At 64.5% G+C, this 25,432-nt stretch overlaps 2 protein-coding genes across 3 annotated transcripts; both read left to right on the top strand.

The window, feature by feature from the left end:
* The first annotated feature begins 1,263 nt into the window (after positions 1-1,263).
* On the top strand, positions 1,264-18,508 carry LOC134507672 (spectrin beta chain, non-erythrocytic 4-like). Its single transcript, XM_063318459.1, has 18 exons — positions 1,264-1,411; positions 2,874-3,137; positions 4,178-4,402; positions 5,590-5,679; positions 5,780-6,058; positions 6,171-6,301; positions 7,680-7,884; positions 9,023-9,645; positions 10,482-10,620; positions 10,707-10,791; positions 11,076-11,272; positions 12,534-12,943; positions 13,038-13,107; positions 13,731-14,017; positions 15,230-15,403; positions 15,513-15,555; positions 17,588-17,796; positions 18,502-18,508. Exons 1-18 carry the CDS (start codon positions 1,364-1,366, stop codon positions 18,506-18,508), a joined length of 3,486 nt encoding a protein of 1,161 aa, XP_063174529.1. The 5' UTR covers positions 1,264-1,363.
* A 645-nt stretch (positions 18,509-19,153) lies between these two features.
* On the top strand, positions 19,154-25,117 carry SHKBP1 (SH3KBP1 binding protein 1). Of its 2 annotated transcripts, XM_063318571.1 has the most exons (17): positions 19,156-19,394; positions 20,373-20,426; positions 20,543-20,588; positions 20,704-20,836; positions 20,950-21,030; positions 21,154-21,324; positions 21,442-21,526; positions 21,622-21,812; positions 21,932-22,047; positions 22,127-22,214; positions 22,314-22,430; positions 22,517-22,687; positions 22,798-22,941; positions 23,030-23,126; positions 23,216-23,394; positions 24,502-24,586; positions 24,676-25,117. In XM_063318571.1, exons 1-17 carry the CDS (start codon positions 19,174-19,176, stop codon positions 25,100-25,102), a joined length of 2,406 nt encoding a protein of 801 aa, XP_063174641.1. In that variant the 5' UTR covers positions 19,156-19,173; the 3' UTR covers positions 25,103-25,117. The 2 variants fall into 2 exon arrangements, with proteins under 2 accessions (XP_063174643.1, XP_063174641.1); XM_063318573.1 differs by lacking the exon at positions 20,704-20,836 and having other exon boundaries at positions 19,154-19,394; positions 20,950-21,013.
* The last annotated feature ends 315 nt before the right edge of the window (positions 25,118-25,432 follow it).

Consider the following 25,432-nt stretch of genomic DNA (forward strand, 5'->3'; position numbering starts at 1 on the left):
GGTGCTGCTGGTGTCACCCCACGCCGTTGTCACCCCATGCTGGTGTCACCATCCTTGGGGGGGTCTGGATGGCTTTGGGGGGTGGATTGTCCCCAAGGCCACCCCCTGGAGCTGGACCAGGGGGTCCTGCCCCCCCATAGATGCTCCTCAGCATCTCAGGGGGCTTCGTGGGTGGCCGGGATGGGTGCTGCTGGTGTCACCCCACGCCGTTGTCACCCCACATTGGTGTCACCATCCTTGGGGGGGTCTGGATGGCTTTGGGGGCAGATTGTCCCCTAGTGCCCCCCCTGAGCTGGACCAGGGGGTCCTGCCCCCCATAGATGCTCCTCAGCATCTCAGGGGGCTTCGTGGGTGGCCGAGATGGGTGCTGCTGGTGTCACCCCACGCCGTTGTCACCCCACATTGGTGTCACCATCCTTGGGGGGTCTGGATGGCTTTGGGGGGCGGATTGTCCCCTAGTGCCCCCCCTGAGCTGGACCAGGGGGTCCTGCCCCCCCCATAGATGCTCCTCAGCATCTCGGTGGCTTCGCGGTGGCTGCGCCGGAGGCTTCGCTGGTCCAGAAGGAGCTTGGCCGAGCCACCGGCTTTTTCTGGCGCATCCACCAGGGAAGGGGGGGCGGGGGGGGCCGGATCCGGCCTTCGCGCTCCGCCCGGCGGCTGCCGCAAAGGTTCTGCGGCATCATCCTCCTCCTCCTCATCCTCATCCTCCCCCTCCTCATCCTCCTCATCCTCCCCGACCGCATCCCCATAGAGGGACCACAACCCCCCCCCTCTTAAGGATCGGGGGGGGGTGGGGGGTCTTGCGCCGGGGGGGGGGGGGGGGGGAGTCCTTGGTCGGGGGGGGGGGGGGGGGGGGGCGGTTCTTGCGCGGGTGGAGGGGGGGGTCTTGCCGGGGGGGGGGGTGTTTTTTGGTCGGGGGGGGGTGTCTTGCGCGGGAGGGGGTGTTTCTTGATCGGGGGGGGGGTGTTTTTTGGTCGGGGGGGGGGGGGTCTTGCGCGGGGGGGGGGGGTGTTTCTTGCGGGGGGGGGTTGTTTGCTAAGGGATTTCGGGGGGGGTGGTGGTGTTTCTTGCGCGGGGGGGGGCGGTTCTTGGACGGGGGGGGCTGTTTCTTGGGGGGGGGGGCGGCGTTCCTTGGGGGGGGTGGGGGGGTGGGAAGGGGGGTTGTTTCCTTGGGCGGGGGTGGTTTTCCTTGAGCGGGGGGGTGGTGGTGGTGTGTGTGACACAGAAATTTTTTCTTCCCCCCCCCTCCTCCCCCCCCCGCAGCTGGATGGTTGGATCCGGGAGAAGGTGCTGATGGCGGGGGACCCCCTCCCGGGACCCCCCCCCGCGCCCCCCCAAGCCCTGGCTGAAGCACCAGGCCTTCATGGCCGAGCTGGCGCAGAATAAAGAGTGGCTGGAGAAGATCGAGAAGGTTTGGGGGGGGGCACGGGGGGGGGGGCAAGAGGTTGGGGGATGCTGGGGGGGGGGAACTGAGCTTTAACCGCTTCTTTGCCGCGCGATGCGTTTGCGGCAGGGGGGGGCGGTTGCGGATGACGTGGTGGTTGAGGCCCCCCCCCGCATCTTCCAACCCCCCCCCCCCCCCCCACATCCTCCAAACCCCCCCCCCCATATCCTCCACCCCCCGCCCCCCCGGCATCCTCCAACCCCCCCCCCGTATCCTCCAACCCCCCCCTCATCCTTCAACCCCCCCCCGTCGTCTTCCAAACCCCCCCCGCATCCTCCAAACCCCCCCCTTCGCATCCTCCGACCCCCCTCATCCTCCAACCCCCCTCCGCATCCTCCAAACCCCCCCCCCCTTCGTTGGACCCCCTTCTTCGTTGGACCCCCCCCTTTCGTTTCCCCCCCTTTTTGCACCCCCGCCTTCGTTGCGCCCCTCCCCCATTCGCGTCCTTCCCGGCTGCCCCCCCCCCCTTCCTTGCACCCCCCCCCCTTCATTGCCCCCCTTTTTTGCACACCCCCTTCGTTGCCCCCCCCCCAATTCGCATCCTTCCCCGGATGCCCCCCCCTTTCCTTGCACCCCACCTTCGTTGCACTCCCCCTTTGTTGGATCCCCCCCCCTTTCCTTGCACCCCTCCCCTTCCTTGCACCCCCTTTTTGCACCCCCATTTCACTGCCCACCCCCCCCATTCCCATCCTTCCCCGGCTGCCCCCCCTTTCCTTGCCCCCCCACCCTTCCTTGCATCCCCAAGGAGCTCCACCACCCCCATGGAGCTCCTCCACCCCCATGGAGCTCCTCCACCTCATGGAGACCCACCACCCCATGGAGCTCCTCCACCCCCATGGAGCTCCTCCACCTCATGGAGACCCACCACCCCATGGAGCTCCTCCACCCCATGGAGACCCACCACCCCATCAAGCTTCACCACCCTCATCGAGCTCCTTCACCCCCATGGAGCTCCATCAGCCCCATGGAGTTCCACCACCCCATGGATCTCCACCACCCCATCGAGCTTCACCACCCTCATTGAGCTCCTCCACCCCCATGGAGCTCCATCAGCCCCATGGAACTCCGCCACCCCATGGAGCTCCACCACCCCATTGAGCTTCACCACCCTCATCGAGCTCCTCCACCCCCATGGAGCTCCATCAGCCCCATGAAACTCCGCCACCCCATGGAGCTCCACCACCCCATCGAGCTTCACCCACCCTCATCAAGCTCCACCACTCCATGGAGCTCCTCACCCCATCAAGCTCCACCTCCCCATGGAGCTCCTCCACCCCCATGGAGCTCCATCAGCCCCATGGAGCTCCACCACTCATGAAACTCCACCACCCCCATGGCCAACAGCCTTCCCCCAGTGCCCCAGTTGCCACGAAGGGGGGAGACACCCCCCCACCTTGACCCCCCCTGACCCCACCCCACCCCATCTCAGGAAGGTGAAGAACTTCTCCTGGCCAAACCCGAATTAACCGGTGCCGTTCGGCGCCAACTGGAAGAGCTCCGGCAATGTTGGGTAGAGTTGGAGACCACCAGCCAAGCCCGGAGCCGGCGGTTGGCGGAAGCCGCCGCTGCCGAGCGCTTGGCACGGAGCTACGCCGACATGGAGGCACGACTGGGGAGGCTGGAGGAGCAACTGGAGACGGTGGGGGCAGGAGCCGACCTCCTCAGCGTTAGCCGGCAGCTCAAGAGGTTGCAGGTGGGTTTTGGGGGGACAGCAGGTTTGGAGGGGGCGTTGGGTGTTGGGGGACACCAGGTTATGGGGGGATGTCAGGCTATGGAGGGACACCAAGTGTTGGGGGAGCACCAGGTGTTGGGGGACGCCAGGTTGTGGAAGGACACCAAGTGTTGGGGGAGCACCAGGTGTTGGGGGGCACCAGGTTATAGAGGGACACCAAGTGTTGGGAGAGCACCAGGTGTTGGGGGATGCCAGGTTGTGGAAGGACACCAAGTGTTGGGGGAGCACCAGGTGTTGGGGGGCGCCAGGTTGTGGAGGGACACCAAGTGTTGGGGGAGCACCAGGTGTTGGGGGGGCACCAGGTTATAGAGGGACACCAAGTATTGGGGGAGCACCAGGTGTTGGGGGATGCCAGGTTGTGGAGGGACATCAGGTGTTGGGGGAACACCAGGTTGTGGGGGGACACCGGGTGTCAGGGGAACACCAGGTTGTGGGGGGACATCGGGTGTCGGGGGGACACTGGTTGTTGGAGGACACCAGGTTATGGGGGGACACCAGGCTATGGGGGACACTGGTTGTTGGAGGACACCAGGTTATGGGGGGACACCAGGCTATGGGGGACACTGGTTGTTGGAGGACACCAGGTTATGGGGGGACACCAGGTGGTGGGGGGACACTGGTTGTTGGAGGACACCAGGTTATGGGGGGACACCAGGCTATGGGGGACACTGGTTGTTGGAGGACACCAGGTTATGGGGGGACACCAGGCGGTGGGGGGACACTGGTTGTCGGAGGACACCAGGTTATGGGGGGACACCAGGCGGTGGGGGGACACTGGTTATTGGAGGACACCAGGTTATGGGGGGACACCAGGCGGTGGGGGACACCAGTTGTTGTGGGGACACTGGGTGGCGGGGGGGGGACACCAGCGCTCCGCCCCAGTCGCATCGGGTGCTCAGCGCCACCGGCCCACCTCCCCGCTGCTCCTGGCCGGGGGGTTGGGGGGGCCCCTCCCCGGCCCGTCCCCCGTCCCCCAGCCCTGTGTCCCCCCCTCCCCTCAGACGATGGAGTCGCAGGTGGAGGAGTGGTCCAAGGAGGTGGGGGAGCTGCAGGTGCAGGCGGCGGCGCTGCCGGCGCAGGCAGCGGGCAGGCAGGGGGTGGGCGAACGGCAGAGCGCGGTGGGCACCCGCATCGTCCGCCTCATCGAGCCCCTCAAGGAACGGAGGAGAATCCTCCTGGCCTCCAAGGAGGTCCATCAGGTCAGCCACGAGCTGGAGGACGAGGTGGTGAGTACCTGGGGCGGGGACAGGGGTGGGGTGGGGATGGAGATGGGGACGGGGATGGGACTGGGACTGGGATGAACTGGGGTGGGGATGGAGGGGACGGAGATGATGGAGATGGGATGGAATGGGGATGGGATGGGGTTGGAGGGGATGGAGATGATGGGGATGGGATGGGGATGGAGGGGACGGAGATGATGGAGATGGGATGGGATGGAATTGGGATGGGATGGGATGGGGTTGGAGGGGATGGAGGGGACTGAGATGATGGAGATGGGATGGGATGGAATTGGGATGGGATGGGATGGGGTTGGAGGGGATGGAGATGATGGGGATGGGATGGGGATGGAGGGGATGGAGATGATGGAGATGGGATGGAATGGGGGTGGGATGGGGATGGAGGGGATGGAGATGATGGGGATGGGATGGGGATGGAGATGATGGAGATGGGATGGAATGGGGATGGGATGGGGATGGAGGGGATGGAGATGGGGATGGAGATGATGGAGATGGGGATGATGGGGATGAGGAAGGGACTGGGATGAACTGGGATGGGGATGGGATGGGATGGGGATGGAGGGGATGGAGATGGGGATGGAGATGGTGGAGATGGGGATGATGGGGATGAAGATGGGACTGGGATGAACTGGGATGGGATGGGGATGGAGGTGATGGAGATGATGGAGATGGGATGGGGTGGGATCGGGATGGGGATGAGATGGGGATGGATGGGGATGGAGGTGTTGAGGATAATGGGGATGGAGATGGAGACGGGATGAACTGGGATGGGGATGAGATGGGATGGAACGGAATGTGATGGGATCAGGATGGGATGGATGTGGTGGAGATGATGGGGATGATGGAGATGAGATGGAATGGGGATGGGATGGTCTGGGTTGGGATGGACTGGGAAGGTGATGGGCTGGGATGGGGATGGAGGGGATGGAGATGGGGGTGGAGGGGATGAAGATGGGCATGATGGGGATGGGATGCGACGGGGATGAACTGGGATGGGATGGGGATGGAGGCGATGGAGATGATGGGGATGATGGAGATGGGATGGGATGGACTGGAATGAAGATGGGATGGGGATGGAGGTGATGGAGATGATGGGGATGATGGAGATGGGATGGGATGGGGACAGGATGAGGGACAGAGACAACTCTGAGGTCCATCCCACCCCCTGTCCCCAGCTGTGGGTCCAGGACCGCCTGCCCTTGGCCACTCTGAAGGACCACGGCACCAACCTGCAGACGGTCCAGCAGTACATCAAGAAGAACCAGGTCAGCCCCCACAGGGGACAATTTGGGGGGGGGGGGACAACACCCCACTGACCCCCCACCCTTCTCCCCTCCACACGCCTCCTCTCCCCGCAACCCCCAGAACCTCCGCCGGGAGATCCAGGTCCACCGACCTCGGGTGGACGAGGTGTTGGAACGCGCCGGAGCCGTCGCTTCCATTAAAAGCCCCGAAGCCGAAGGCGTCCGAAGGCTCCTGGAGCGGTTGGGGACGTTGTGGGGGGAGCTGCAGGAGCAGGCGGAGCGACGGCAGCAGACCTTGGACGCCACCTACCAACTGGAGCAATACTACTTCGACGTGGCCGAGGTGGAGTCGTGGTTGGGCGAGCAGGAGCTGCTCTTGATGAGCGAAGAGAAGGGGAAGGTGCCGAAGGGGTTATTTTGGCGGGGCGGGGGGGGAGAGCAATCAACGACACCCCCCCGGACACTCACCAACCCCCAGCACCTCACCGCCCCACATCTCCCCCCTCTTCAAGGATGAGCAGAGCACCCTCCAACTCCTCAAGAAGCACCTCTTGACGGAGCAGACGGTGGAGAACTACGAGGAGACCATCGCCCAACTCTCCCGCCAGTGCCGGGCCCTTCTGGAACTTGGCCACCCTCAAAGGTGGGTGCAACCCCTGCCCCATGCCAGGGGTCCTGGGCACCATCCCTGTCCCACACTGGAGGTCCTATCCCCATCCGGGTCCTGGCCACAATCAGTGCCCCATACTGGTGGTCCTGGGCGCCATCAGTGCCCCATACTGGTGCTCTTGGGCACCATCCTGGTCCTGGGCGCCATCAGTGCCCCATACTGGTGGTCTTGGGCACCATCAGTGCCGCATACTGGTGGTCCTGGGCACCATCCTGGTCCTGGGCGCCATCAGCGCCCCATACTGGTGGTCTTGGGCACCATCAATGCCCCATAGTGGTGGTCCTGGGCACCATCCTGGTCCTGGGCGCCATCAGTGCCCCATACTGGTGGTCCTGGGCATCATCCTGGTCCTGGGTGCCATCAGTGCCCCATACTGGTGGTCTTGGGCACCATCAATGCCCCATAGTGGTGGTCCTGGGCATCATCCTGGTCCTGGGCGCCATCAGTGCCCCATACTGGTGGTCTTGGGCACCATCAATGCCCCATAGTGGTGGTCCTGGGCACCATTCTGGTCCTGGGCGCCATCAGTGCCCCATACTGGTGGTCTTGGGCACCATCAATGCCCCATACTGGTGGTCCTGGGCACCATCCTGGTCCTGGGCGCCATCAGTGCCCCATACTGGTGGTCTTGGGCACCGTCAATGCCCCATAGTGGTGGTCCTGGGCACCATTCTGGTCCTGGGCGCCATCAGTGCCCCATACTGGTGGTCTTGGGCACCATCAATGCCCCATACTGGTGGTCCTGGGCACCATCCTGGTCCTGGGCGCCATCAGTGCCCCATAGTGGTGGTCCTGGGCACCATCCTGGTCCTGGGCACCATCAGTGCGCCATACTGGTGGTCTTGGGTGCCATCAACGCCCCATACTGGTGGTCCTGGGCACCATCCTGGTCCTGGGCGCCATCAGTGCCCCATGCCAGAGGTCCTGGGTGCCATCAGTGCCCCATACTGGTGGTCCTGGGCACCATCAATGCCCCATACTGGTGGTCCTGGGCACCATCCTGGTCCTGGGCACCATCAGTGCCCCATACTGGTGGTCTTGGGCACCGTCAATGCCCCATAGTGGTGGTCCTGGGCACCATCCTGGTCCTGGGCGCCATCAGTGCCCCATACTGGCGGTCTTGGGCACCGTCAATGCCCCATACTGGTGGTCCTGGGCACCATTCTGGTCCTGGGCGCCATCAGTGCCCCATGCCAGAGGTCCTGGGTGCCATCAGTGCCCCATACTGGTGGTCCTGGGCACCTTCGTTCCTCCACCCTTCCAGACCGCCCCCCACCCCCCACCCCCCCAACCTCTCTGCCCCACGCCGGGGGTCCTTGGCGTTCACCGGGCGCTGTGTCCCTGTGCCCAGCGAACAGGTCAGCAGGCGGCAGTCGCAGGTTGACCGGCTGTACGTGTCTCTGAAGGACCTGGTGGAGGAACGCAAGGCCAAGCTGGAGCAGCAATACTGGCTCTACCAGCTCAACCGGGAGGTGGACGAGCTGGAGCACTGGATCGCCGAGAAGGAGGTGGTGGCCGGCTCCCCCGAGCTGGGACAGGACTTCGAACACGTCACGGTCAGTGGGGGCGGGGGAGGAGGCGCCAAGGAGGGTCTTGGCATCGCCCATCGGCCGCGTCCCGTGGCGAGGGTGCTGGAGTTCATGTCCTCGGGGTCCTGGTGAAGTCCCTGCCCCACGCTGGGGGTTTTGCCATCGTCCCTGCCCCATGCCCGAGGGTCTTGGTGTTGTCCCCACCCCATGCCAGAGGTCCTGGAGTTGTCCCCACCCTGTCCCCAGCGTCCTGGGGAAGTCCCTGCCCCACACCGGGGGTCTTGGTGTTGTCCCTGCCCCATGTCAAGGGTCTTGGAGTTGTCCCCATCCTGTGCCTGGGGTCTTGGAGTTGTCCCCATCCTGTCCCCAGGGTCCTGGTGAAGTCCCTGCCATGGGTGAGGGGCCTTGGCATTGTCCCTGCCCCATGGCAAGGGTCTTGGAGTTGTCCCCATCCTGTCCCCAGCATCCTGGTGAAGTCCCTGCCCCACACTGGGGGCATTGGCCTTGTCCCTGCCCCATGCCAGAGGTCCTGGAGTGGTCCCCACCCTGTCCCCAGCGTCCTGGTGAAGTCCCTGCCATGGGTGAAGGGTCTTGGCATTGTGCCTGCCCCATGCCAAGGGTCTTGGAGTTGTCCCCATCCTGTGCCTGGGGTCTTGGAGTTGTCCCCACCCTGTCCCCAGGGTCCTGGTGAAGTCCCTGCCCCACACTGGGGGTCTTGGTGTTGTCCCTGCCCCATGCCAAGGGTCCTGGAGTTGTCGTCATCCTGTGCTGGGGGTCCTGGGCACCATCCCTACACCATGCCAGGGGTTCCTGGCCACCATCCTGCTCCTGGGCACCATCGATGCCCCATACCAGGGGTCCTGGGCACCATCTCTGCCCCACGCCAGCGGTCCTGTCTCCATCCTGCTCCTTGCCACCATCAATGCCCCATAGTGGAGGTCCTGGGAACAATCCCTGCCCCATGCCAGGGGTTCTGGGCACCGTCAGTGCCCCACACTGGGGCTCTTGGCCACCATCCTGGTCCTGGGCACCATCAACCCCCCTATAGCAGGAGTCCTGGCCACCATCCCTGCCCCACACCGGAGGTTCTGCCCCCATCCCCGCCCGGCACGGCCGACACGGCGCTTGCCCATCCCTCACCCCTGCCCATCCCTACCCATCCCAGTTGCTCCAGGAGAAGTTCCTGGAGTTCGCCAGCGAGACGGGCAGCGTGGGGCAGGAGCGAATCGCCGCCGTCAACCAAATGGTGGATGAGTTGATCGACTACGGCCACGCCGACGCCGCCACCATCGCCGAATGGAAGGACGGGGTGAACGAAGCTTGGGCAGATCTTCTGGAGCTGATGGAGACCCGGGCGCAGATGTTGGCGGCTTCTCACGAATTGCACAAGTTCTTCAACGATTGCAAAGAGGTTTTGGGGCAAATCGAGGAAAAAAGGCAACGCCTGCCTGAACTGGCAGCCCGGGAAGGCAGGGCGTCGGCCGGCGCCTTGCAACGGGCGTTGGGTGCCTTCGAGCACGACGTGGAGGTGTTGGTGACCCAAGTGCGGCAGCTACAAGAGGGTGCGGCACAGTTGAGGACGCTCTACGCCGGGGACAACGCCGAGGCCATCGCCGGGAGGGAGCAGGAGGTTCTACGGGCGTGGAAGGAGCTGTTGGCGGCGTGCGAGGAGTGTCGGCTCCATGTCGCCAGCGTGGCCGATAAGATCCGCTTTGTCGGCACCGTGAGGGACCTTCTCGCCTGGATGGACGGCGTCCTCTGCCAGATCGGCGCCGGAGAGAAGCCCAGGTAGAGGGAGGGGTGAGCTGCGCCGTGGCACTGTGTCCTGTGCTGGCCCCAAGAGCCGTGTCCCGGCCCATCCGTGGTGCCAACGACCCACGTCTTCCCCCATTCTGAGGTTCCATGTCCTGGCCCATCCATGGTACCAAGAACCTGGGTCCTGTCCCATCTGGAGGATGGGCCATCCCAAGGAACTGTGTCCTGGCCCATCCATGACACCAAGAACCCGTGTCCTGTCCCATTCCAAGGTCCCATGTCCCATCCCACCCCGAGGACCCCCGTGTTGTCCCATCCGTGGCACCAAGAACCTGTGTCCTGCCCCATCTGGAGGACTCGTGTCCTGGCCCATCCCAAGGTCCCGTGTCCTGGCCCATCCAGAAGACCCTTGTGTTGTCCCATCCATGGCACCAAGAACCTGTGTCCTGTCCCATCCTGAACACCCGTGTCCTATCCCATCCCAAGAACCCATGTCCTGGCCCATCCCAAGGTCCCATGTCCACTCCCACCCACGAAGTGAAGGAAGCCTTGTCCCACTTGGAGGGCCCATGTCCTGTCCCATACATGAAGCCAAGGAAACGTGTCCTGTCCCATCCCAAGGACCCGTGTCCTGTCCCATCCATGAAGCCAAGGTCCCATCTCTTGTCCCACCCAAGGACCTGTGTCCTCTCCCATCTGGAGGACCCATGTCCCATCCCATCCATGAAACCAAGGAAGTCGCATCCCATCTGGATGACCCATGTCCTCTCCCACCCATGAAGCCAAGGACCCATCTCCTGTCCCTTCCCGGGGAGGGGGGGGACATCCCTGTCCCCTCCCGCCCTCCCAGCCCCCGTCCCCTCTCGCAGGGACGTCTCCTCGGTGGAGCTGCTGATGAACGACCACCAGGGTCTCAAGAACGAGATCGAAGCCCGTGGCAAGAGCATCGCCGCCTGCCTGGAGCTGGGCAAGACCCTCATCCTCAGCAAGAGCCCGGCGGCCGACGAGGTGCCGTGGGGGGGGTGGACAACCCGGGGCGGGCGGGGGGGGATTGTTATTGGGGTGTCCCAACCCATCTCCTCCCCCCCCCGCAGATCAAAGCCCACGTGGAGAAGCTGCTGGCCAAGAAGAAGGAGATGATGGAGAAGTGGGACAAGCACTGGGAGTGGTTGCAACAGAGTGAGTCCCACTGCGGGGGTGGGGAGGGGTGTTAATTTGGGGGTCGGGGGGTGGGGTCCTCCACCACCGTGGGGATGGGATCTTCTCGGGGGGTGCCGCCACGAGCGCGTCCTTCCGTCCGCCTGCCCCCTTTCCCTGCTCCCGTCCGTCTGTCCGGCAATGCCGGCTGAGGTCCTCCAACGCCGTGGGGACGAGACGCTCTTCGGGGAGGGTGCCGCCATGAGCGCGTCCTTCCGTCCGCCTGCCCCCCTCCCTTTCCCCGCTCCCGTCCGTCTGTCCGGCAGTGCTGGAGGTGCACCAGTTCGCCCAGGAGGCGGTGGTGGCCGACGCCTGGCTGACGGCCCAGGAGCCCCTGCTGAAGAGCCAGGAGTTGGGCAGCAGCGTGGACGAGGTGGAACAGTTGATCCGAAGGCACGAAGCGTTCCGGAAAGCGGCCGCCGCGTGGGAGGAGAGGTTCAGCTCCCTCCGACGCCTCACCACGGTACGGGCACCTTGGGGGGGGGAGGAGGGGAGGGGGGGGGGGGGGCTGATGTCACCCCCCCGTCCTCTTGTGTCACCCACCGGGGGCACCGCAGCCGCCGGCTCAGCGTCCCCGTCACTCTACCCGGCCCTGTCCCTGTACGCACCTCCATCCTCCTCTTCATCTCCATCTCTATCCCCGTCACATCCCCATCTCCATCCCCTTCATCATCCCCATCCCACCTCCATCATCTCCGTCTCCATCCCCATCATCATCCCCGTTCCATCCCATCTCTATCCCCATTATCCCCATCATCCCCATCTCCATCTCCACCTCTACCACCTCCATCACCCCCATCCTCATCCCATTCCATCATCCCCATCATCCCCATCCCCGTCATCCCCATCATCCCCATCCCATCCCATCCCCACCTCCATCCCCATTATCCCCATCTCCATGATCTCATCCCCATCATCCCATCTCCAACATCCCCATCCCATCCCATCTCCATCTCTATCTCCATCCCCATCATCCCCATCCCATCCCACCTCCATCTCCACCTCCACCTCCATCATCCCCATCATCCCCATCCCATCCCACCTCCATCCCCATCTCCATCTCCAACTCCATCTCCATCCCCATCTCCATCTCCATCTCCATCCCCATCATCCCCATCATCCCCATCATCCCCATCCCATCCCACCTCCATCTCCACCTCCATCTCCGTCATCTCCATCTCCATCATCGCCATCATCCCCATCCCATCCCCATCATCTCCATCATCCCCATCATCCCCATCCCATCCCATTGCCATCTCCATCATCCCCATCATCTCCATCATCCCCATCATCCCCATCTCCATCACCTCCACCACCTCTGCCACCTCCGTCACCCCCGTCATCCCCATTATCCCCACCTCCATCCCCATCTCCATCCCCATCATCCCCATCATCCCCATCCCATCACACCTCCATCTCCACCTCCACCTCCAACTCCATCATCTCCATCTCCATCCCCATCATCCCCATTCCATCTCCATCATCCTCATGTCCATCACCTCCACCACCTCCGTCACCCCCATCATCCCCTTTATCCCCACCTCCATCCCCATCATCCCCATCCCATCACACCTCCAACTCCATCATCTCCATCTCCATCCCCATCATCCCCATCATCCCCATCCCATCTCCATCTCCATCATCCCCATCTTCCCCACCTTCCCTATCCCCACCTCCATCCCCATCCCCCCCTCCATCCCCGTCACCCCCCCCCCACCCCACAGATCGAGAAGCTGAAGGCCGAGCAGAACAAGCAGCCGCCGACGCCCCTCCTCAGCCGCAAATTTTTGGGGGAACCCCCGGGGGGGGGGACAACGCCGTCACCGGGGGGCACCGAGCGCCCCGAAAGCCGCCGCCTGGAGCCCCGCGTCGCCTACGTGCGCCACGAGCTCCGGCCCGAGCGCCTGCAGCCCAAGCTTGACCGCGTCCAGGCACCTCCCGGTGACGGCGGGGCTGGGGGGGAGCCACCCCCCGCCACCGCTGCCACCGAGCCCCCAGTGCCCCCCAAAACCGAGGAGAGCGGGGAGGGGAGGACGGGGCTGCTGGAACGGCGCCGGGAACGACGCGAGCGGCGGTTGGAGCGGCAGGAATCCAGCGAGCCGGAGCCGCCGCGCCACGAAGGCAAAGGCGGCGGGTGAGCGCGGGGATGGGGACACCGGTGTCACCTTCAGGTGGCCGGGATTGACGTGACACCCCCTTTCCCCCCCCCCCCAAATCTCTGCCGATAGCAAAGCCACGTTGGCTGACATCGTGGAGCAGCTGCAGGAGAAGGAGGCTGGTGGCCCCTTGCCAGCTCCGGTGAGTCCATGATGTCCCCTCGGTGTCCCCTTGGCGTCCCCTTGATGTCCCCTTGGTGTCCCCTTGGCGTCCCCTTGGTGTCTCCTTGGCATCCCCTCGGCATCCCCTTGGTGCCCCATCGATGTCCCCTTTATGGCCCCTTGATGTCCCCTCAGAGTCTCCTTGGCATCTTGGCATCCCCTTGGTGTCCCTTGGTGTCCTCTCAGCATCCTCTTAGTGTGTCCTTGGCATCCCCTCGGTGTCCCCTCGGTGTCCCCTTCGCTTCTCCTTTGCATCCCCTTTGGTGTCCTCTTGGCATCCCCTTGTTGTCCCCTCAGTGTCCCCTTGGTGTCGCGTTAGTGTCCCCTCGGCGTCCCCTTGGTTGCCCCCTTGGCTTCTTCTTGGCGTCCCCTTGGTTGCCCCCTTGGCTTCTTGGCGTCCCCTTGGTGTCCCTTTGGCATCTTCCTGCTTTCAACTTGGCGTCCCATTGGTGTCCCCTCGGCGTCTCCTTTGTTGCCCCCTTGGCTTCTTCTTGGCGTCCCCTTGGTGTCCCCTTGGCTTCTCGTCGGTGTCCCCTTGGTGTCCCCACCACGAGGGGCCACCAGGACCCAAACCCTGACTCCCACCTCGTTCCCCCCCGCCAGCCCCGCGAGCGGGAGTCCCCCGCCCGCTTGCCCACCGGTCCTGAGGGGCTACCGGAACGGATGCCGCGCCCCGACCGTCCCCGCGCCCGGGACCGTCCCAAACCCCGCCGACGCCCGCGACCCAAAGACACCTCCCAGGGCCCGGGGGAGACGCGGAGGTCAAGGTCGGCCCCGGCGCAGGGCAGCGCCCCCCCGCCCCCGCCGCCCCCCACCCACACGGTGCAGCACGAGGGCTTCCTCTTCCGCAAGCACGAGCTCGATGGCCCCAACAAGAAGGCGTCCAACAGGTGGGTGGGGCCAAAGGGGGACAGGTTGGGGGGGTGTCCATCAATGGAGAGGGTTCACCAGGGTTTGGAGGTTCCTCAGTGGTGAAGGTTCACCGGGGTTTTGGGGGTCCGTCAATGGAGAGGGTTCACCAGGGCTTGGAGGTCCATCAATGGAGAAGGTCGACCAGAGCTTGGAGGTTCATCAGCGGTGAAGGTTCACCGGGGTTTTGGGGGTCCATCAATGGAGAGGGTTCACCAGGGCTTGGAGGTCCATCAATGGAGAAGGTCAACCAGAGCTTGGAGGTCCATCAGCGGTGAAGGTTCACCAGGGTTTTGGGGGTCCATCAATGGAGAGGGTTCACCAGGGCTTGGAGGTCCATCAATGGAGAAGGTCGACCAGAGCTTGGAGTCCATCAGCGGTGAAGGTTCACCAGGGCTTGGAGAATCTATCAATGGAGAGGGTTCATCATGACTTGAAGGTCCATGAATGGAGAGGGTTCACCAGGGTTTGGAGGTTCATCAGTGGTAAAGGTTCACCGAGGTTTGGAGGTCTATCAATGGAGAAGGTTCACCAGGGCTTGGAGGGTCCATCAATGCAGAGGGTTGACAAGAGCTTGGAGGTCCATTAGTAGAGAGGGTTCACCAGGGTTTGGAGGGTCCATCAATGGAGAGGGTTGACCAGAGCTTGGAGGTCCATCAGTGGTGAAGGTTCACCAGGGTTTAGAGGTCTGTCAATGGAGAGGGCTCACGAGGGTTTGGAGGTCCATTAGTGGTGAAACTTCACCAGGGTTTAGAGGTCTCTCTATGGAGAAGGTTCACCCGCGCTCAGAGATCCGTCAGTGGAGAGGGTTCATCAAGGTTTGGAAGTTCATCAGTGGAGAGGGTTCACCAGGACTTGGAGGTCCTTCAGTAGTGAAGGTTCACCATGACTTGGAGGGTCCATCAATGGAGAAGGTTAACCAGAGCTTGGAGGTCCATCAATGGAGAGGGTTCACCATGACTTAGAGGTCCATCAATGGAGAGGGTTCACCAGGGCTTGGAGGTCCATTAGTGGTGAAGGTTCACCAGGGTTTGGGGGTCCATCAGTGGGGAGGGTTCACCCGTGCTTGGAGGTCCATCAATGCGGAGGGTTCACCAGGGCTCGGGTGTTCCACCCAACACAAAGCCACCAGCAGCGGTGGGTCACCTGTTGGGTGTCACCACCCCCCCTCCCCCATGTCCCCCCTTGACCAGATCCTGGGTGAACCTCTACTGCGTCCTGAGCAAGGGTGACCTCGGCTTCTACAAGGACGCCAAGGGACAAGCGGCCGGGACCACCCACGGTGGTGAACCCCTCCTCAACCTCCACCACTCCACCAGCGAGGTGGCCAGCGACTACAAGAAGAAGAAGAACGTCTTCAAGCTCAAGTACATTGGGGTGCTCATGGCGGGGGGGGGGTGTTGTCCCCCCAAATTTCCAGGGATGGGGGGGTGTGTGTGGTGGGGGGGTGGCGTTGAGCGGGTCTTTCTCTTGTAGGACCAGCGATGGCAGCGAGTTCCTCCTGCAAGCCAAGGACGAGGTAGGTGTCTACGGGGTTGGGGGGCGATGGGGGCAGGGGGGGGCGTTCTGGGGGGCCTGGTGATGGTTTTGAGGGACCTGGTGATGGGTTTTTGGGGACCTGATGATGCTTTTGGGAGACTTGATGATGGTTTGGGGGGGCCTGATGGTGGTTTTGAGGGACCCGGTGATGGTTTTTGGGGCCTGGTGATGGTTTTGAGGGACCTCATGATGGTTTCGAGGGACCTGATAATGGCTTTGGGGAACATGATGGTGGTTTTGAGGGACCCGGTGATGGTTTTTGGGGGCCTGGTGATGGTTTTGAGGGACCTGATGGTGGTTTTGAGGGACCTCATGATGGTTTTGGAGGGACCTGATAATGGTTTTGGGGGACCTGATGATGGGTTTTGGGGGCCTGTTGCTGGTTTTGAGGGACCCGGTGATGGTTTTGGGGGGCCTGGTGATGGTTTTGAGGGACCTCATGATGGTTTTGGGGGATGTTGATGGTTTTAGGGAGCTATTGATGGTTTTGAGTGACCTGATAATGATTTTGAGGGACCTGTTGATGGTTTGGGGGGGCCTGGTGTTGGTTTTGAGGGACCCCATGATGGTTTTGAGGGACCTGATAATGGTTTGGGGGGGATCCGATGGTGGTTTTGGGGCCTGTTGCTGGTTTTGAGGGACCTGATGATGGTTTTGGGGGACCTGACGACGATTTTGGGAAACTTGATGATGATTTAGGGGGGGGGCTGATGGTGGTTTTGAGGGACTTGATGATTTTCAGGGGCCTGTTGATGGTTTTGAGGGATCTCATGATGGTTTGGCGGGGGGCTGATGGTAGTTTGAGGGACCTGGTGATGGTTTTGGGAGACCTGATGATGGTTTGGGGGGATGTTGTGATGGTTTTGGGGCCTGTCGATGGTTTTGAGGGACCTGATGGTAGTTTGGGGCTTGATGATCGTTTTGAGGGATCTCATGATGGTTTTGGGAAACTTGATGATGGTTTGGGGCTGATGATGGTTTTTAGGGATCTCATGATGGTTTGGGGGGACCTCTTGATGATTTTGGGGGGTCTGTCAATGGTTTTGAGGGACCTGATGGTTTTTGGGGACCTGATGATGGTTTGTGGGGGCCTGTTGCTGGTTTTGAGGGACCTGATGATGGTTTGGGGAGACCTGATGATGGTTTTTGGGGGCCTGTCGGTGGTTTTGAGGGACCTGATGATGGTTTGGGGAGACCTCATGATGGTTTGGGGGGACGTGATGATGGTTTTTGGGGGCCTGTTGATGGTTTTGAGGGACCTGATGATGGTTTTGGGGGGACCTGATGATGGTTTTGGGGCCTGTTGCTGGTTTTGAGGGGCCTGATGATGGTTTGGGGAGACCTGATGATGGTTTTTGGGGGACCTGATGATGGTTTTTGGGGGCCTGTCGGTGGTTTTGAGGGACCTGATGATGGTTTGGGGAGACCTCATGATGGTTTTGAGGGACCTGATGATGGTTTTGGGGGACCCGATGATGCTTTTGAGGGACCTGATGATGGTTTTGGGGGGCCTGTTGATGGTTTTGAGGGACCCGATGATGGTTTTGGGGGACCCGATGATGCTTTTGAGGGTCCTGATGATGGTTTTTGTGGGCCTGCTGATGGTTTTGAGGGACCTGACGATGGTTTTGGGGGGACCTGATGATGGTTTTGGGGGACCCGATGATGCTTTTGAGGGACCTGCTGATGGTTTTTGTGGGCCTGCTGATGGTTTTGGGGGACCTGCTGATGGTTTTTGGGGGACCTGATGATGCTTTTGAGGGACCTGATGATGGTTTTTGGGGGCCTGTTGATGGTTTTGAGGGACCTGCTTATGGTTTTGGGGGACCTGGTGATGGTTTTGGGGGACCCGATGATGCTTTTGAGGGACCTGCTGATGGTTTTGGGGGACCTGCTGATGGTTTTGGGGCCTGTTGCTGGTTTCGGGGGAAAAGGTGATGTTTTCGGGGGGGGTGGGGTGGGGTCTGATGATGGTTTCGGGGGGGGCGTGTGCGTGTGTGTGTCCCCCCCAGGAGGACATGCGGGGGTGGCTGAAGGCGCTGGCCACCTGCGCCCAGGAACACGCCGAGGTGGCCCGGTGGAGCCAAGGTCTTCTCACCACCTCCTCCACCGACGAGGGCCTCCCCCGGCGGGGAGGGCGACCGGCGCCCCAGCACCTCGGGGAGGCGGAAGTGAACACCCCCCCCGCCCCCCAAAACCCCCCCCATTTCTGGGGGGGGGACACCCCCCACCCCCCACCCCCCCCCAACCTCGCACCCCACCTCGGACCCACCCAGGGTGGGGAGGTGGAGGAAGGGGGTGGGTTTGGGGGGGACCCCACCCCTGGCGGGGGGGGGAGCCCCCCCCCCCCGAATCCTGGGTGCCCCCCCCCTCCTCCCCCGGGATTTGGAAAGGGGGTCTGTGTCAGGGTCCCCCCCCCCCCCCGGCGCTTTTCCATCCCCCCCCAAATTCCCTCCACCTGGGGGGGGTGTGTGTGTCCCCCCCCGGCCCCCCCTTTTCCCGTGCACAAGCCATAGAGCCGGGGGGGGGTCCCCAATACCTGGGGGGGGGGTGTCCCCATTGTCCGGGGTGGGGGGGGGAATCATCCTGGGAGGGGGGTCCCCAAAAACCAAGGGGGGGGGGTCCCCATCACCTCGGGGGGGGGGGGGGGGCTCTGCAATACCCTGGGGGGGTCCCCATCACCCGGGGGGGTCCCCATACCCGGGAGTGGGGGGGGGGGGGTTTCCCACCACCCTGGGGTACCCCAAATTTTGAACGGAGCCATGTGGCCCCCCCCCCCCCCCCGAGTCCGGGGGGGGGGGGGGGGGGGGGGCCGGCGGGGGGGGGGGGGGGGGGGTTGGGGGCAGGGTTTGTACTTGTAAAGATTTTACCAAAAGCCAGGAAAATAACCCCAAATAAACACCCCACCCCCCCCCCGCCTTCCAAGCACTTGACACCCCCCCCGCCCCCCCCCCCGGGGGCCCCCCCCCCGGGCCCGAGCGCCGCGCTGTGACTGTATAAATGTAATAAACACCCCCCCCCCCCCCCGCTGCACACACACAGCCCCCCCCCGCACCCCAAAAATAAAGGAGCAGGAAGGACCCCCCCGGGGGGTGTGTGTGGGGCTTGGGGGGGGCGGGCTGGGGGGGTTGGGGGGCCTCCTGGGGGGGAAGTCGGGGGGCGGGGGGGGGGGCTGGTTCGAGGGAGCGTCTAGGGTTTCGGGGGGGCGTCGGGGGGGCTGGGGGGGGTTAAAGGGCTCCTTGGGGCTTGGGGGGCACCCCGGGGGGGGGGTGGTTATGGAGGGGCTGGGGGGGTTCTGGGGGCCGGGGGGGGTCATTGGAAAGGTTGGGGGGGGGTCTATGGGGGGGTTAAGAGCGTCTCTGGGGTGGGGGCATCCCTCGGGGGTTCGGGGGGGGGGACTGGGGTTTTGGGGGCGTCTGAGGGTTCGGGGGGGCTCGGGAGGGGCTTCTATGGGGCTGGGGGGGGGCCTAGGGGTGCTGGGAGGGGTCTGAGGTGCCGAGGGGGGGGTCTAATAAGGTTGGGGGGGGGGGGCGATGCGCGATGCTGCTGGCCCTTTAAGAAAGGGCGGGCTGGGCCTGACTGACACGGCGCTCCGCCAATGAGCGAGGACAATCGGCGCGGGAGTCGGGCCTCGTCGGACAGGCCAATAGCGAGAGGCGGAAGGCGGGGAGCCGGCGTCGAACGACCAATGAGGAGCGGCGGACGGGGGGCGGGACCGCCTGCCGGGCGGAAGCGGCAGCGCCGGGCGGCCATGGCGGCGCCGGGAGGGGCGGCGCGGCCCGGGGCGGAGGTCGTGCAGCTCAACGTGGGCGGCAAGAGGCGCGTGGGACGCGTGGGACCCCCCCGGGACCCTCCCGGGACCTCTCCGCTTCCCCTCGGTCCCCCCCGGTGTCCGTCCGTTCCCCCCCCCCCCATCCTTCCGGCTTCCCCCTCAGACTTCCGGGTTCTCCCGGTGTGTGTCCCCCCCTCAGACTTCCGGGTCCCCCCCGGTCCCCCGTCCCTCCCCGTTCCCCCCGCCCCTCCCCGGGCTCTCCCTGACACCCCCCCCCCCCCTCGGACCCCCCCAAACCCGTCAGGTCCCCCCTTGCCCCCCCCCCGGGTCTTTCTGTTCCCCCCTCAAGACTTTTTGCCCCCCGGGTCTTCCCCCCCCCCCCAAACTTTCTGCCCCCCCCAGAGTCTTTATAAACCACCCTCCCCCCGGCTCTTTCTGCCCCTCCCCGAGGATATTGCCCCCCCCTCTTCCCCCCCGGGTCTTTTGCCCCCCCTCGAAGAATTTTGGGCCCTCTCCCGGGGTCTTTTTGCCCCCCCCGCCGCGAGGTTTTTGCCCCCCCCCCGCGTCTTTCTGCCCCGACGGAGAGTTTCTCCCCCCCCCGCTACTCTTTATTGCCCCCCCCGGGATTTCTACCCCCCCCCAGGCTCTTTCTGCCCCCCCCGCGGGTTTTTTCGGGGGCCCCCCAAGCTCCTCTCCCCCCTCCAAGGTGCCTTTGTGCTCCCCCCCCCGCGGGATTTCTGCCCCCTCCCCGACTCTTTATCCCCCCCCCCGGCTTTTTTGCCCCCCCCCCCGGTTTTTCCACACCCCCCCGAGGCTTTTTTTGCCCCCCCCCCAGCTCTTTGCTCACCCCCCCCCCGGTGTCTTTCTGCTCCCCTCGCGAGCTTTCTTCCCCTCTTCCCTGGAATTTCTCCCCCTCCCAAGTTTTTTGTTCCCCCCCCCCCCCCGGTTTATCTGCCCCCCCCCCGGGGTTTTACTGGGTGTGTGTGTCCCCCCCCAGCCCCGCTCTGACGCCCCCCCCGCAACAGGTTCAGCACATCCCGCCAGACCCTGACCTGGATCTCCGACTCCTTCTTCTCCAGGTGATGGCGGGGGGGGGGGGGGAGGCAGACACAGACAGACACCCCCCCCTCGGGGATAAAGGGGAGGGGGGGGGGGTCTTAGGAGCCTAAACCCCCCCATCTTCCCCCCCCCTCAGCCTCCTGAGCGGCCGCATCTCCACCTTGAAGGATGAGACGGGAGCGGTGAGTCCGGCGCTGGGAAGGAAGTGGGGGGGGGGGGGCGGTGGGGTGTCCCCCCAAATATTTTATATCCACACCTCTTCCCCCCCCCAACCCCCCCCCCCCCATGAAAATAAAGATCTTCATCGACCGGGACCCCACCGTCTTCGCCCCCATCCTCAATTTCCTCCGCACCAAAGAGCTGGACCCCCGCGGCGTCAGCGTCTCCCTCCTCCTCCACGAAGCCCAGTTTTACGGCATCACCCCTTTAGGTGACAATTTCGGGGGGGGGCAAAGATTCCCAATTCGGGGATTCACACCCCCACCTCCCCCCCCCCTCAAAATTCTTGCGCTTTTCACACCCCCCCCCCCCCCCTTTTTAAAGTTCGCCGCTTGCAGCTCCGGGAGGAACTGGAGCGTTCGTCTTGCGGCAGCGTCCTCTTCAACGGGTACCTGCCCCCCCCCGGTAAATCCAACCCCCCCTCCCCCATAAGCGACGCGGCGTGGGGTGCAAATACCCACCCACCCACCCCTTAATTTTTTTTTTTTTTTTTGGGGCCCCCCCCCCATCCCCGGCTCCGCTCCGCAGTTTTACCGGCCAAACGCCGGAACCGGCACAGCCTGGCGGGGCCGCAGCCGGTGGCCCGTTTGCCCCCCCCGCCCGACCGCCCCCCCGTGCGGCGCAGTCACACCATGCCCCCCGGCCTGGGCAACGCCGGCTTGGTGGGACGCCTCTTGGAAGAGCGACACCCGACCGCCGGTAAGACCGGGAACCGCCGGGAGAAGGTTTCGACCTTCCAACGCCGCGGCGTTGAGGTTTATGGAGCGGGTTTGGTTTTGGTTTTTTCCCCCCCCGACCCCCCCCCCCCCAACCTAGCCAACGAGCCGGGGGCGGTGCGCATCGTCTGCGGGCATCACAACTGGATCGCCGTGGCTTACGCCCAGTTCCTGGTCTGCTATAGGTAAACTGGGAGGAACTGGGAGAGACGGACTGGGCGGCCACCTCCCCCCCCTTCCCGCCCCCCCCGGCAACTGACCGCCTTCTGCTTGTCCCCAGGGTGAAGGAGACCTCGGGGTGGCAGCAAGTCTTCTCCAGCCCCCGCTTGGACTGGGTGATCGAGCGGGTGGCCCTCAACGCCAAGGTGTTGGGTGGAGCCTTGGGCGACCACGACAAGATGGTGGCCGCCGCCTCCTGCACCGAGATCATCCTCTGGGCCCTGCAAGCCGACGGCAACGGCAACGAGATCGGTGAGAGCCCACCTTCCCCCCCCCCCGTCCCCTCCCCTCCCCTCCATCCTCATCCTCCGTGATCTCGGAGGATCTCGAGGGGTTGCGGGGCCTCTCTGGGGCGTCTCCTCCTCGCCCAGGCGTCTTCCACCTCGGGGTGCCGGTGGAAGCCATCTTCTTCGTGGGCAACCAACTCATCGCCACCAGCCACACCGGCAAAATCGGCGTCTGGAACGCCGTCACCAAGCACTGGCAGGTTATATGAGGTGGGGGGGGGTGTGTCACCGCTGGCGGATTGTCCCCAAATCGTCCCTCCAAACCGCCTTCTCCCGTAGATCCAAGACGTCGTCCCCATCAACAGCTACGATGCCGCCGGCACCTTCCTCCTCCTCGGCTGCAACAACGGCTCCATCTACTACGTGGGTGAGCGCCGGTGACGCGGCTCTGACCCCCCCCACCCCGGTGGTGGCAGTGCCACCGCCGTCACCGTCCCCTTCGCCCTGCGTGTGTCCCCCCCCCAAGACGTTCAGAAGTTCCCCCTGCGCATGAAGGACAACGACCTGCTGGTGACGGAGCTTTACCGCGACCCCACCGAAGACGCCGTCACCGCCCTCAGCGTCTACCTCACCCCCAAAACCAGTAAGGCCGTTCTCTTCGCCGCGGGGAGGGGGGGGGGATGTGCCTCACCCTCCCAGTTTGTTACTGGGAGGGGGTGGCGTCTTTAGGTGACAGCGGCAACTGGATCGAAATCGCTTACGGCACCAGTTCGGGGGTGGTGCGGGTCATCGTCCAACACCCCGAAACGGTGGGTTCCGGCCCTCAACTCTTCCAAACCTTCACCGTCCACCGCAGCCCCGTCACCAAAATCATGTTGTCGGAAAAACACCTCATCTCCGGTGAGCGCCGGCGCCGGGGTGGGGGGAACCCCCCTCCCTTTACCACGTGGAAACCTCTCCCCCCCGCCTCCGGCCTCGGTCTTCCCGTTCTTCCCCCTCTTCTTCCCAAGTTTGCGCCGACAACAACCACGTCCGCACCTGGACGGTGACGCGCTTCCGCGGGATGATTTCCACCCAACCCGGGTCCACCCCTTTGGCTTCCTTCAAAATCCTGGCCTTGGACGAGCTGGAAGGCGCCGCCGGCACCGATATCGGTATCAAAACCCCCCCCCTGGGATTTGGGGGGGGGCCGGAGGCGACGTAGGATGAGTGTTGAAGTTGGGGGGGGTGTTTTATCCTCAGGACCCTTCGGCGAACGGGACGAGGAGCAGGTTTTCATCCAACGGGTGGTGCCGGACGCGTGTCAAGTCTTCGTCCGGCTCTCGTCCACCGGCAAACGGTGGGTGCCGACGGCGAAGGGCGGGGGGGGGGGGTCGTGTGGAAATTCCGCCGGGGTTACGGAAGGTTTCCCCCCTCTCCGCCTTGAAGGATTTGCGAGGTGCGCGCGGTGGACGGCGCCGCCATCACGGCCTTCACGGTGCAGGAGTGCGAAGGCTCCAGCCGCATCGGCTCCCGCCCGCGCCGCTGCCTCTTCACCGGCCACGCCAACGGCAGCCTCCAGCTCTGGGACCTCACCACCGCCATGGAGGCCCTGGCCAAGCCCCCAGGTACCCGCCGCGGGGGGGCGGGGGGGGGGGGAACGGGACCATTTTTGGGGTGCCCCCCCCCCATCCCCCCAAAATCCTCCCCCTTCACCCTGCGGAATAGCTTGACCCTATGGCTAAGGACCCCCGTGGCCACCAGCCGTCTGGAGGCGCTAGCCAAGCCCCTGGGGACCCACCACGGGGGTTGGGGGGGGCACACGACCATTTTTGGGGTGCCCCCCCCTGTCCCCCCAGAATCCTCCCCCTTCACCCTGCGGAATAGCTTGACCCTATGGCTAAGGACCCCCGTGGCCACCACCCCGCTGGAGGCGCTAGCCAAGCCCCTGGGGACCCACCACGGGGGTTGGGGGGGGGGCACAGGACCATTTTTGGGGTGCCCCCCCCCCCCCCAAAGTCCTCCCCCTTCACCCTGCAGAATAGCTTGACCCTATGGCTAAGGACCCCCGTGGCCACCACCCCCTTGGAGGCGCTAGCCAAGCCCCTGGGGACCCACCACGGGGGTTGGGGGGGGCACAGGACCATTTTTGGGGTGCCCCCCCACCCCACCCCCCCAAAATCCTCCCCCTTCACCCTGCGGAATAGCTTGACCCTATGGCTAAGGACCCCCGTGGCCACCAGCCGTCTGGAGGCGCTAGCCAAGCCCCTGGGGACCCACCACGGGGGTTGGGGGGGGGCACAGGACCATTTTTGGGGTGCCCCCCCCCCCCCCCCAAATCCTCCCCCTTCACCCTGCGGAATAGCTTGACCCTATGGCAAAGGACCCCCATGGCCACCATCCCCCTGGAGGCACTGGCCAAGCCCCAGGGACCTGCGGGGGGGGGGGACGGGACCATTTTTGGGGGTGCCCCCCCCAAAAAAAGCACAGGACCCTCATCTTACGCCCCCCCCAGAAGCTTGGCCCCCCCATAGCCCTCCCCAGCCCTATACCCCGGCCCTATAACTCAACCCCCCCCCCCGCCCCCATGGCCACCACCCCCCTCGAGGCGCTGGCCAAGCCCCCGGGGACCCGTGGAGGGGGTGGGGGGGGGGGGGCACAGGTGGATTTTTGGGGTTTCCCCCCCCCCCAAAATAACCCCAACCTCATTCCCCCCCCCCCCCCGCCCCCCCCAGAATCCGACGGTTTGACGGAAGAGGAGCTGTTGCGGCAACTGGACCAGTGCGATTTGGCTTTAACTGGCCCCCCTGGCCCCCCCAGGTAGGAAACACCCCCCCCACACTATTCCCCCCCCCCCCCAATTTTTTGGGGGTGCCACCCCCCCCCCTTATTTTTTTTCTCCTCCGCAGCCTCCGCTCGCAGGGGCCCAGCCGGGGGGAGACGCCGCTTCCGTCCCCCCCCCGCCCCCCCCCCAAAACGGCCGCCCCCCCCCCCCCAACCCCGCTCGCTGGGAGGGGGAGCGGAGGGGCCCCCCCTTTATTCTGGGGGTCCCCGGGGGGGGGCCGGCAGCTTCGTGGAGCGCTGCCAGGAGCTGGCCCAGCGCTTGGCCCCCCCCCCGCCCCAGCCCGACCCCCCCCAAACCCCTCGGCTTTCGGGGGGCAAAAGCAAAAACCTCCGGGCCCCCCCACACCCCGGCGGCCCCCCCTCCATTCCAACCCCCCCCCGCCTTCCCCCCAGCCCAGGATTGGGGGCCCCCCTGGTGCCCCCCCCCCCGCCGCTGATGCCGCCCTCCCCATTGTCCCCCCCAAATCCCGCCTCAACGAGACGGCGTTTTAAGGGGGGGGCAGGACCCCCCCCACGCACCCCCTCCACCCCACATCGTGCCTTCACTTCTGGGGGGGCCACGCTGCCCCACAACCCTCTGTGTGTTGTCGTCCCCCCCCCGCCCCCCCCCGCGGACCTGGGGGGGGGAGGGGGAGATTTTGGGGGGGCCCCCCCTTGATGCCAAAGCCCCCCCCCCATAAAACCCCCCTTTTCCTCTCTGCTTTGTGCCCTGTGGTTTTTTGCCCCCCCCCCCGCCACCGCCAGTGTCATTCTATGGGGTGGGGGGCGTACCCCATAGCGTACACCCCCTATAGCTGCCCCCCCAGCCCCTATAGCTGCCCC

Source organism: Chroicocephalus ridibundus, chromosome 26, assembly GCF_963924245.1.
Source record: "Chroicocephalus ridibundus chromosome 26, bChrRid1.1, whole genome shotgun sequence".
NCBI lineage: Eukaryota > Metazoa > Chordata > Aves > Charadriiformes > Laridae > Chroicocephalus > Chroicocephalus ridibundus.

Coding starts and splice junctions, on each gene's coding strand:
- SHKBP1 (XM_063318571.1), top strand. CDS start 19,174: ATGAGCGAGGACAATCGGCGCGGGAGTCGGGCCTCGTCGGACAGGCCA. Junction 20,837..20,949: donor TTACGGCATCACCCCTTTAG/GTGACAATTTCG, acceptor CCCTTTTTAAAG/TTCGCCGCTTGCAGCTCCGG. Junction 21,031..21,153: donor CGGGTACCTGCCCCCCCCCG/GTAAATCCAACC, acceptor TCCGCTCCGCAG/TTTTACCGGCCAAACGCCGG.
- LOC134507672 (XM_063318459.1), top strand. CDS start 1,364: ATGGCCGAGCTGGCGCAGAATAAAGAGTGGCTGGAGAAGATCGAGAAG. Junction 3,138..4,177: donor GGCAGCTCAAGAGGTTGCAG/GTGGGTTTTGGG, acceptor CCCTCCCCTCAG/ACGATGGAGTCGCAGGTGGA. Junction 12,944..13,037: donor CACGAAGGCAAAGGCGGCGG/GTGAGCGCGGGG, acceptor CTCTGCCGATAG/CAAAGCCACGTTGGCTGACA.